We start from the raw sequence: 12,465 nt of genomic DNA, 5'->3' as shown, positions 1-12,465 counted from the left end.
TTCAGATATGAGAAGAGGCGACAATGTCTTGTCCCAAGAGACTTCATACCAAAACAGCTATGCCAGCTAGTGATTTGTGAAACATCTCACTTGTTTAAGTAGTTTTGCACATCTACAGTTATCACCTTAATCTGGAACCTTGCAACCCAAAGGCAATTGGTTCACCCTCACCTCTCCCCTACTTGGAAACAATTAAGGAGTGGAATGCTTCCAAGTTCAAGGAAGGCATTCATTTTATTAGCCTAGTCCAAGTGGGAGCTGGCACTAGCCCCCTTTCAGGAGAGCTCTACCCTTTTATGGTGACCAGCTGTATTGATTCCATTCTGTCATAGGTACATAGGTTGTAAGCAAGGTCCTTGATGTCTGATTAAGGCCCTGAACACCTACTACTCCCTTTCCCTTATTTATCTGTAGGTGCTTAAGCCCTCTACACCCACACAAATGAGTTTGTTCTCCATATATATTGCTTGTATTAAGTCACAGGTACAAAATCTTTGCCCAGAGAAGAGTAATCAAAGTTGATAGCTTATTAAGAGCTGGGGTGGGGAGGAAAGGGGGATTTAAGTGAAGCAGCTCCATGCTGTCCATTTCCAGGAATAAGCTACCAGTGTAGATCAGTGGCTCTCAACCTTTCCAGACTACTCTACATAAGAACGGCCGTACTGGGTCAGACCAAAGGGTCCATCTAGCCCAGTATCCTGTCTACCGACAGTGGCCAATGCCAGGTGCCCCAGAGGAAGTGAACCTAACAGGTAATGATCAAGTGATCTCTCTCCTGCCATCCATCTCCACCTTCTGACAAACAGAGGCTAGGGACACCATTCCTTACCCATCCTGGCTAATAGCCATTAACAGACTTAACCTCCATGAATTTATCCAGTTCTCTTTTAGATGCTGTTATAGTCCTAGCCTTCACAACCTCCTCAGGCAAGGAGTTCCACAAGTTGACTGTGTGCTGTGTGAAGAACTTCCTTTTATTTGTTTTCAACCTGCTGCCCATTAATTTCATTTGGTGGCCCCTAGTTCTTATATTATGGGAACAAGTAAATAACTCTTCCTTATTCACTTTCTCCACACCACTCATGATTTTATATACCTCTATCATATCCCCCCTTAGTCTCCTTTTTTCCAAGCTGAAAAGTCCTAGCCTCTTTAATCTCTCCTCATATGGGACCCGTTCCAAACCCCTAATCATTTTAGTTGCCCTTCTCTGAACCTTTTCTAATGCCAGTATACCTTTTTTGAGATGAGGAGACCACATCTGTATGCAGTATTCAAGATGTGGGCATACCATGGATTTATATAAGGCCAATAAGATACTCTCCGTCTCATTCTCTATCCCCTTTTAAATGATTCCTAAAATCCTGTTTGCTTTTTTGACCGCCGCTGCACGCTGCGTGGACATCTTCAGAGAACGATCCACGATGACTCCAAGATCTTTTTCCTGATTCATTGTAGCTAAATTAGCCCCCATCATATTGTATGTATAGTTGGGGTTATTTTTTCCAATGTGCATTACTTTACATTTATCCACATTAAATTTCATTTGCCATTTTGTTGCCCAATCACTTCATTTTGTGAGATCTTTTTGAAGTTCTTCACAGTCTGCTTTGGTCTTAACTACCTTGAGCAGTTTAGTATCATCTGCAAACTTTGCCACCTCACTTTTTACCCCTTTCTCCAGATCATTTATGAATAAGTTGAATAGGATTGGTCCTAGAACTGACCCTTGGGGAACACCACTAGTTACCCCTCTCCATTCTGAGAATTTACCATTTATTCCTACCCTTTGTTCCCTGTCTTTTAACCAGTTCTCAATCTTTGAAAGGACCTTCCCTTTTATCCCATGACAACTTAATTTACGTAAGAGCCTTTGGTGAGGGACCTTGTCAAAGGCTTTCTGGAAATCTAAGTACACGATGTCCACTGGATCCCTCTTGTCCACATGTTTGTTGACACCTTCAAAGAACTCTAATAGATTAGTAAGACACGATTTCCCTTTACAGAAACCATGTTGACTTTTGCCCAACAACTTATGTTCTTCTATGTGTCTGAATTTTATTCTTTACTATTGTTTCAACTAATTTGCCCAGTACTGACGTTAGACTTAATTGTAATTGCCGGGATCACCTCTAGAGCCCTTTTCATATATTGGCGTTACATTACCTATCTTCCAGTCATTGGGTACAGAAGCCGATTTAAAGGACAGGTTACAAACTATAGTTAATAGTTCCGCAACTTTACATTTGAGTTCTTTCAGAACTCTTGGGTGAAGGCCATCTGGTCCCAGTGACTTGTTACTGTTAAGTTGATCAATTAATTCCAAAATCTCTAGTGACACTTCAATCTGACAATTCCTCAGGTTTGTCACCTACAAAAGCTGGCTCAGGTTTGGGATTCTCCCTAACATCCTCAGCCGTGAAGACTGAAGCAAAGAATCCATTTAGTTTCTCCGCAATGACTTTATCGTCTTTAAGCGCTCCTTTTGTATCTCGATTGTCCAGGGGCCCCACTGGTTGTTTAGCAGGCTTCCTGCTTCTGATGTACTTAAAAAACATTATTACCTTTTGAGTTTTTGGCTAGCTGTTCTTCAAACTCCTCTGGCTTTTCTTATTACATTTTTACACTTAATTTGGCAGTGTTTATGCTCCTTTCTATTTACCTCGCTAGGATTTGACTTCCACTTTTTAAAAGATGCCTTTTTATCTCTCACTGCTTCTTTTACATGGTTAAGCCACGGTGGCTCTTTTTTAGTTCTTTTATTGTGTTTTTTAATTTGGGGGTATTACATTTAAGTTGGACCTCTATTATGGTGTCTTTGAAATGCATCCATGCAGCTTGCGGGGGTCACTGAACCTTTTAATTTCCATTTAACTAACCCCCTCATTTTTGCAGTTCCCCTTTCTGAAATTAAATGCCAGTGTTGGGCTGTTGAGATGTTCTTCCCACCACAGGGATGTTAAATGTTATATTATGGTCACTACTTCCAAGTGGTCCTGTTATAGTTACCTCTTGGACCAGCTCCCGCGCTCCACTCAGGACTAAATTGAGAGTTGCCTCTCCCCTTGTGGGTTCCCGTACCAGCTGCTCCAAGAAGCAGTCATTTAAAGTATCGAGAAATTTTGTCTCTGCATTTCATCCTGAGGTGACATGTTCCCAGTCAATATGGGGATAATTGAAATCCCCCACTATTATTGAGTTCTTAATTTTGATAGCCTCTCTAATTTCCCTTCGCATTTCATCGTCACTATCACTGTCCTGGTCAGGTGGTCGATAATAGATCCCTAATGTTGTATTCTTATTCGACCAGGAAATTACTATCCAGAGAGATTCTATGGAACATGTGGATTCACTTAAGATTTTTACTTCATTTGATTCCACATTTTCTTTCACATATAGTGCCACTTCTCCCCCCCGCCACACACACAACCTGTTCTGTCCTTCCAATATATTTTGTACCCCGGAATGATTGTGTTCCATTGATTGTCCTCAGTCCACCAGCTTTCTGTGATGCCTATTATATCAATATCCTCCTTTATCACGAGGCACTCTAGTTCACCCATCTTATTTACCCCTTTCAGGAATCTGATTTGTCTTACGTACCCCCAAGTTTCATCTCAATTAAACTACTTGCTTACAAGATCAGACAAAAATACAGAAGTGGCACAGCACATTACTGAATAAGTGCTCACTTTCTCATTTTTACCATATAATTATAAAACAAATCAATTGGAATACAAATATTGTAATTACATTTCAGTGCGTAGTATATAGAGCAGTATAAACAAGTCATTGTCTGTATGAAATTTTAGTTTGAACTGACTTCGCTATTGCTTTTTATGTAGCCTGTTGTAAAACTAGGCAAATATCTAGATGAGTTGATGTACCCTTTGGAAGACTTGTGTATCCCCGGCTGAGAACCACTGATGTAGAGACTATTTAGCCGTGTTTTCCCTGCAAGGCTCCTGAGATTTGGTGTCTTTTTCCATGCTCCCCTCCTCCCTCAAACACATTTAGCCCTGGCAAATAAAGTGCGACTTGAGTAGCAGCAGGTTTGGGTTTTGTATCAAATGGTGCTTCTGAACAATGAAACAGAAGTCTAGATTACTAGATACCAATTGCTACATTCTGATGTACTATTTTTAAAATTTGGCAGCCCTTGTTTTGTTAGGACAGAACAGCAGAAGCCCACAGAGCAAGACTCATTCCCATATCAAGACATGTGGTACTTGGAAGACTCGCACTAGAAAGTTTTAAAAACAGGAGTAAGAGTTACCACATGTGTAGCATCCAGCTACATTGTGATGCAAATTGGTGGGTAGATGACAGCAGCTTTGCTCTAGTTACCACACTGGATTAGGAAGTTATGTAGCTGGTAAGTGAAGTAGCATAAAGTGATCTTTATGTCTGCACAAGAGAAAGCTATGTCTGAAGTTGCAATAGATTCGGCACATCTGAGGGCTAGCTGCAAACCAACTACAGTATTGAGGATTCCTTCCACAACCAAGGATAAAATAGCTTTCAACTAATACGGAAAATAGATTTTTCCTCCTTTAGTGTTCAGACATCGTTTGTAAGCATTGACGTGTTTCAGTTGGTTGGCTTAGTCACTTTCTTCGCAAAGGACTCCCACCTTGCCAATGGAAAAACCAAGCAAGAACAGAAGTCTGATGGGTGCTTCAGCGTTTTTTTATTGATGCACATAGTTGTGCTCTACAACCCAATACACCTGTTACAGTAAATAACTTGTCCAGATTTACAACATAGGAGAACGCTCTCAGGAAACAGGACTACTCAACTCAGACAGATATGCAACACTGCAGTAGGAGCAAAAGGAGCTCTCAGCAGCACAGGAAGTGGAAATGCAGCACTCAACCCTTTAAAGGCAAAACCCCTGTTTTATCCTTGTTCTATTTCTCCCTGCTGCCCATAAATGACAAACTAAGTGACTTAGAAGGAACCCAGGCCTGAATTGCATCTTAGACTTTGGTCAGTGCTGGAGGTTTCAATCACTGTTTTCCAGGTATACTGGAACCCTGGAGTCATTCTCTCCATTTGCACTGGGAGGGGGATACACAGTAGTATGTCTCATGGAAGTTGCTATTTTAGGACTTAAAGGGTTAAGCACATTTTAATCTTTCATCAACATCCATTGGTGTGTTAGATACCTAATGTATCTGTAGTGGAGTTAAAATTATGGAGTGCAACGAGCCACTATAAATCTGGAGGGGGAGACAAGACGACTAGTTTACATACTGCAAGTGTGGCTACATAGACCCATGACTTAATCTACCACAGCTCCTAAACTGGAGTGCATTGGTGACAGAGTACAAGTTTGCAGAGTGGGAGTAATTAGGAGGACATGGCAGAGAAGGGAGGCATTAAATTAAGCCGCTGATTATCTGAACCTACAGGGTACAGAGCTGTACTCCGCCTGTTGCAGAGTGTTAACACTGGAACTCAGACGATCACCTTGTTATTGCCTCCTTCCCCTGCACTCCTGGGAAAGGTGCAGGGAAAGGCATAGTATTCACCCTTAAGGTAGTATCCAGTCTACAAAGAGGGGGATGAGCAGCACAAGTTCAGTCACCATGCAGGAATTTCATACAGCAACTCCCAACTACTTCAGGGCAGAATCACCTTAGGGGAAAAAGGCCATTTACTTTTCAAAAACTAAAACATTTCAAGTATTCTTTTAGAGGTGACTTAAAGGTCCTCCTTCCCCCGCTGCTGCATTTGGTGGTGTTTAGCAACCTATATCCACTCTACACACGGATAACATTGCAAGCAATTGCCAGCCTAATGCAAGGGGGTAGAGCAGAGGAGAAGAAAGTGGGGGAAGGGGGAAGAGGGAAGGTGTTGCTGGGGAGAGTTTGAGGGTTGGTGTTCATGGAACTGGCACCACACGCATGGTGTTGGTGTAGCCGGACCCAGGGCGCCATCCTGTAAGTACAATGACAAGATCGCCAGTCTTGAAGAAGCCACGTGCTTTGCCTGGAAGAGAAAGATTTGTGAATATCTGCAAACCAAGTTCATGCCAACAGTTCTATTAGATGCCATAATGTCCAGTAGACTCAGTATCACTAGGTTTTAGGATGTCTACCACAACAAGTCTGCATCCAGAGACCAGGAATACCATTGCTTTCTTGTAAGTCCAAATGTAATATAGAGGGGGCTACCAGAGCTACCACATGGATTTAGTAGCGCTCTTGGACCTCATTTAGCCCTAGTAGCTGCTCTTTACATTCCAAGGGCTTCACCTAGTTCTTGTTCACATACCCCCTCATGCCACAAGATGGCATCATTACACCAGGCTGAGGGACTCAGGTTTCCCTCAGCTGCCCTAGCAATAAGAGCACTTCAACAATCATGGTTTGATCCACCCTGAAAAGAGACAGGGCACCTCACCTCTCTCCTACACCATTTGTTCCTTCTGGAGACCTTAAACTCAGCTACAGGTGCCACCACTAGATGAGATTCCGGTTCATACGGCCCATTTTGAACTTTGGTGTTGGGCCTTTGTCAGTTAATGCAAAGTGCACTGTAACAGTGGGAGGAGCTACCCTTTACCTCAGCCCTAGGTTGGTTTGGTTTTTAAAAAAAAAGGCAAATAAAGGTGGCCACTCATCAGACAGACCAGTAAGCATTTGTCTGTACAGCTTTCCATTAGAGCTATTAAAAAATCAAGGCCTGTTGTGAAGGGGGAGCAGTTTTTAATATGAAGTTATCAGTCTGAGTACCAGATCTGGATAAGGAGGTGTGATTGTAGGCGGCCCATTCATTTGTCACAAGCAGTATTTCTTCTCATTAACAGCCTTAAGGCACTGCAAGAAGGCAAAAGATGCCCCAAACTAGATGCTTTTGAAGGGGTAGTTCTTCCATAAGCTATCAGTTACCTGACCACAGTAAAGATAAAGCAACATAACTCACCAACATTCATGCCCAGGTTAACTCTGAGATCCACATCCTCAGCCCATGCATCAAGGGTGGGTTCTTTGCACAACACAGGGAAAATGCCACGGTACAGATGGGCCTGGCGTGCTGTCTGTCCATTACGAGTCACAGCAATGATGGGAGCACGTGGACGGAACCTGGACACCAGGTGAGCAGATCTGATAGGAGGGAGAACAAAATGGAAGGTAGGATTAACCTCTAAAAGCATCCCATATATGGCAGCTCAACAAAAGCTTGAGAAACTTCAATTGTTCACAGCAAGTGTAGTGTACAGAAGACAAGATCAGAGAGATGATCATGGCTCTTCTTATAAGTAGGTGCTATCTCCACTTATGTGGAGACTGAGTGGCATGGACACAGCTAATGGTAAACACTGCTCGGGTATTTTGCACAGATTGGCCGGGAAGACTACTTGCAATAAAAATCCATGCAAGAGAGTCAAGGTTTACATCAAGTTTAGTTTGAAGGCCAGGCTGGTCCTCATTCCCCCGACTTACAAGAACAGAGGACATGCTACACAGCATCCTTTCCTGGAAGGACTGCCTCAGGTCCACACCATCTGTCTTGCTTTAGGGCATAGCAAACTATCTGTTGGAGTGGGGAGTTTCTTCCCTCTTCTCCCCAAGCCTGTTGTCATCCCACTTCAGTTTTTTTGAAACAAAAGTTTAGGAAACTTCACTCTACACTTAAGGTGGATGTTTCCAGCACTGGGCGTTGTAGTTCTGTTGGCAGTAATGTCAAGGTGGGCAGATATTGTGAGACTTATTTTGCTGCCCTTCTGTTGTGTCAGTCATGTGGTTTTGACCCTTTGGCACTTCAGGCAGCATGCATGGATCCTGTTCTCTTCAGAGCAAAACAGTGAAGGTTTGGCCTGAGTGCTCCTCTTTTCAAGGGCAGGAGAAAGGAACTAAAATCTTCCAAATATCACCACTATGCTATTAAGGTTGACAAGGAAGAAACCTTAAGTTAAAAAAAAAAAAAAAAATCACTGCAAATAAACTGTGCAAGGGGATGTAAGTAGTGGTGACAGCTTGCCAGATAGGAGGGTGGGGTTTGCTTGCCGGTTTCTGTCTAGTTTTCATTTAAGCATATCTGATCATAGGGTTAGGTGGAGTCTCTTGCTCCCATGGCTGGCAAAGGCAATATTCAGTCCCTGGTGTGGGAGAAGGCATGCATTGTTGCAAAAAAAAAAAAAAACAACCCACCCAACCATTTTGGGGAGTCATTGGCATTTCCAGAGCATCCACAGAGTTCAGCTAATTTGCCTGGGAGAGTTGTGGCAGAATTTGCAGTCACAAGAAATCAAATTCTTCTGAGGGATCTAGAATCCTTTCCCTTGAAGGGTGTGTGTGTGGGGGGTGGTGGTGGTGGGGGGGGGGGGAGGGCAGGTAGAAGGAATGACTTCTGCTGCATCATACCTTGTGCACAGTCACTGAAGTGTTAACAGGAGACTTGCTAGAGCAGGCTATTTTCAAGGCAATCACTGGGAGCCACTGTTAGAGGCAAACTGTAGGGAAAAACCCAGGGACCTCTACGGTTTTTTTTAAAAAACTGATTCAAAACACAGCTCAGGTCAGATACATATGGAGCAATCCCCTTTTCACCTGCTTAAAGATGAATACAGATAACGTAATAGGCCTATCCTGCTATGATCTGTTGCACAACTTTGTTTTTATGCAAAGATCTGGAAGCAAATATGGTAAAAAGTGGAAATATTTATGTGGGACATCTAGTAACTATGGGATGGTAGGCACAAATGGTCTTTATTCATAGTCTCTAGCAGCAGAAGCTGGAGCAGTGGTACAGGTGCCACCCCTTCCTACTGGGAGGGAAGTTAAATTCTGGAAGGCGGTGTGTGCTCAGGGATTAAGCAGAATCTGTCAGGAACTGAAAAAGGCCATGATATCTATAGTTATATTTTACTGCTCAACATGTAGCAGAGAACAGGATTATATGGTGCACAATTGTGTTTCAACTAGATTCTTATGGTCCAGTTCTCGTGAATCAAACTTCAGCAAAGCTGCTTCATACTAAAGATTTCCAGTCAAAGTTTGTTGCTTACAAGACAGCAGTGCCAGTTTCATCAACCCAGCCACTTTCACAAAAACCTTTCTACTGTGAGAGAAGCCTTCCAGTGGCTCAAGGAGACCCAGGTATTCAGAGGATGTAACAGAATCCAGAGCTAAAAATATTCAAATATCAAAGGTCAGATCTCTTCAGAAAGGTCAAGTGTAAGGCTGACTGGAACCCTTTACACAGAAACATTGGAAGCACAAGTACAAGAAGGACGCAAACTCTCATGCTTACAGCTATTCCCTGTTCTGCAGAAATAAAGCAAGCACTAGCTTGAAAATTTCCTTAAAGAAAAGAATTCATAACTTGACGCAGAATATTTGCTGAGTATGTTTAGAGGACATCTGCTATGCTACTACTTGCTGGGTCCAGATTCAGGGTGAGACTTCATAATGCCCATCTAGAGGGCCATCAGTTTTGTGTGTGTGTGTTGGGGGGGGGGGGGGGGGGCTGGCTGGCTGGAGAACCAAAAAACCCCTTATGATTAGCCAAGACTTGCTTTGAGAGGAGCAATTCAGTTCTCAGTTTAGAGAAACTAGAAGCTGATGAGCTGGGTTTAAGACCATTTACTGTGCTTTCCTGCATTTTCTAGACACAGGGTCTATTAAGTGACCTTAATAGCATTAACATTTGTCAAATCCCAAGATATTCCAGGGTGCTGTTCCATGAACTAGTATCTTGCACACTGTTGGCACAAAGCAGTGGAAGCCAGTGCAGGAAACAGGCATTGGGTGAACCTAGTATTAAGAGGCATATTCCACAGATTTGTCTGTTGGATACTTTAGTCTAAGATCACAGTGGATTCTAGATAATAAAGAAAGGCCTATACACCCAAGCAGGATAGACATTAGGAAGTGTTAACCGACAAAAGGGAACAAACTTCTGTATTTTTAGCCTCCTGTTTAAACAAGCCTTTCTTTAAGCCAGGCCCAGTAGTCCTGTGCTTGAAGTCTGCTGTATGGTCACAGGACTAGAAGACAGGAGGATTCAATAGTCTAATAATGGTTTAGCCAGTGATGCCATGTCAGGCAGGTCTTTACTTTTGCTGGCACTGTAGTCAACCCAGCTGGAAATGTGGGCTGAAAGGTACTGCCTTATTCAAAAAGCTCGATTCTGCATCCAGTGAACTTCTGACCTACTGTCAATCCAAGATTTCTCTGGTTAAAGTGACCATAAACAACTTTCAAAAGTTGTTTCCTGTCAAAGTTTTCCAGCCAGCTTTACTGGCAACGAAGATGCAATTTTATCAGCAGAAAAAAATATTCTACGTGCTTGGTGCTGATGCCAAGATGGTTGAGGAATGCTGAAGAACTGAATTAGACTAAATATCTACAGATTTCTGAAATGTTTGTCCATCTTCTTGGTGGAACTGGGTATTGCAGACTGATGACATTAGCTTTAAAGTCGCCTGGTTTTCTGGCTGCTTCAGGATTACCATTTCATTCATTCTTAAAAAACACACTTTTGAAGGCGTCCTTTTCCCCCACCCCGGTCATTGAAGTCCATTTCACTTGAGGGAACCTTTCACCTCCTACCTTCCAGACTTGGTGAGGACGATAATAGCCCCACTGCAGCACTTGAAGGAAGCTTCTACAGCGCCAACAGCGGCGGCTTCCGTAGGGTCACGGTTCAGAGGGGCCAACCGGCGTAGTTCCTCAAACAATTGCCTGTGAAAGATGGCGGCTTCGGCCTCGCGAGCAATCTATAAGAGCAACACGCATTCGGGGAATACAACATTCGTGTCAGTCAGCGCTCAGGTGACACAGGATAAGGTGAGGTGCCATGCCCGGCAGGATGTCAACAGCATAACCTTTATTTTGATATTCAGATTTACCTATCCGTTTTATACTAGCAAGTCCAGATTAGTGTATGGTACCATGCTGGTGGCGGTCATCTGTTTAGCCAAGCATACTGCTTGTGCATCAAATTAGCAATTGGGGTATGCTATTTAGTAAACATTCATCCACTAGATAATTGATATCAAGAGGTTTCTCTTCTGAATTCTGTGACACCTGCCAAGTCACCCCACCCAGCCTGGCCAGCACACTCTTCACATCCATGCTCAACTGCCAGGCACTCTTGCTCTGCTTCTACCTACCTCCAATCCTGCTGTACTACAAGGATGATGTAAACTCAGATTCTGCTAGTGTATGCCAAGTTGACGTTTTGAACTGTAAGAGCTGCTCACAGGATGTGTACTACTGTGTTCTAGTGGAACGTGTTTCTACCCATTGAAACATGGCCTGAAGCACAAGAAGTTTGTCTTGGTTAGATCATCTCTAACCCACACTCTGTGGAGTGAAAACGCTTATTTATCTTTAGAGCCTAAGTCTTTCTTGCCCTCTCTGAGCCCTACCTGCCAGACTCGGTCAGAACTATCAGAGCTGGAGCTAAGCACTTAAAAGAGGCCTCCACAGCGCCTACAGCCATGGCGTCAGCAGGGTCCCTGTTGTTAGCAGTGACGCGGAAAAGTTCTTCAAACAGCTGACGGTGAAAAATTGCGGCCTCAGCCTCGCGAGCGATCTGCAGGCCAGGGTAAGAGGGAGGGAGAAGAAAGGAGTGACAGAAAGAAGGAAATAGATACACCAGAGAGTAATGTGATATTGAGTTAATTTGCTTAATTGTCATAGTCATGCAGGCAAAGAATATTAGAGGTAGGGTTGTGAAACGTCCTTTGGCTCGGAGGTTAAGATTTAATACAGACAAACATGGTTAGAATTCTAACAGTGCCAAGGCTAGTGGACATTCAGTGCCATTTCCTACAGCTAGTTTGTACATCAGATCATGTGTTTTCAGAATGGGACCTTTTATGCTACATTATTTTGATAGCTTTACAGTCATGCTGCCCCAGGGCCTGAAGTCAGGCTACATTTTTTGAATTGTCTGCACTTGTTTAGGCTAAGGAAGGTGGGGGGCCACTTCCTTACGAAAACTGCTCATTTAATTATATGATGAGGGCATGTCTACATGGTGGGGTAATGTACTTTATGGGGTATGATTTCTAAAGCACATATGTGTGGCACATTCATTGGTTGATGCAGACACTGCTGGTGCACACTAAGCTCCTTGGTGTAATTTTATGTAGTATTGTTTTAAACAGTACTATGTTAAGTGCACCAATTAATGTACAACAGTGCACTTTAGAAATCACTCCCCCATAGAGTGTAAACAAGCCTCAAGTGTCAGCTTGCTGTAGGTCTTGCTTCTGCACTTTTCCAGAGGCTCAACTTTTAGGTGTGCCAGAGAACAGACAGTAGTAGAATGCATGGTATATGTTGCTTCAGGGATGCATGTGTGTTCACCCCCACCTTCTAATGGCCCAGAGCACTGTTAGAATAATCTTTTATACAAGAACAGTCCAATTGCGAACAATGCCACCATCTTCCATCTCATTCTTTATACGCAAAGAAGGTGGGCTCATTTTATGGTTTGGCTGTT

The 12,465-nt window shown here is 43.1% G+C and overlaps 1 protein-coding gene across 2 annotated transcripts in view; it reads right to left on the bottom strand.

Annotated features, from left to right (window-relative positions):
- Nucleotides 1–4,670: 4,670 nt before the first annotated feature.
- Nucleotides 4,671–12,465, bottom strand: part of PKM (pyruvate kinase M1/2) — a 41,149-nt gene continuing 33,354 nt past the window's right edge. For both annotated transcript variants that reach the window (XM_065411509.1, XM_065411510.1), the window contains exons 9-11: nt 10,563–10,729; nt 6,931–7,112; nt 4,671–5,994 (exon numbers count right to left, since the gene is read on the bottom strand). In XM_065411509.1, coding sequence (XP_065267581.1) covers nt 5,888–5,994; nt 6,931–7,112; nt 10,563–10,729 — 456 coding nt within the window. In that variant the 3' untranslated portion in view covers nt 4,671–5,887. The remainder of the gene's footprint in view (nt 5,995–6,930; nt 7,113–10,562; nt 10,730–12,465) is intronic.

The sequence above is a fragment of the Emys orbicularis genome, chromosome 10 (genome assembly GCF_028017835.1).
Source record: "Emys orbicularis isolate rEmyOrb1 chromosome 10, rEmyOrb1.hap1, whole genome shotgun sequence".
Classification (NCBI taxonomy): Eukaryota; Metazoa; Chordata; order Testudines; family Emydidae; genus Emys; species Emys orbicularis.
Note: the sequence above shows the minus strand (reverse complement) of the source record. Positions and strands in the feature narration are given on the sequence as shown.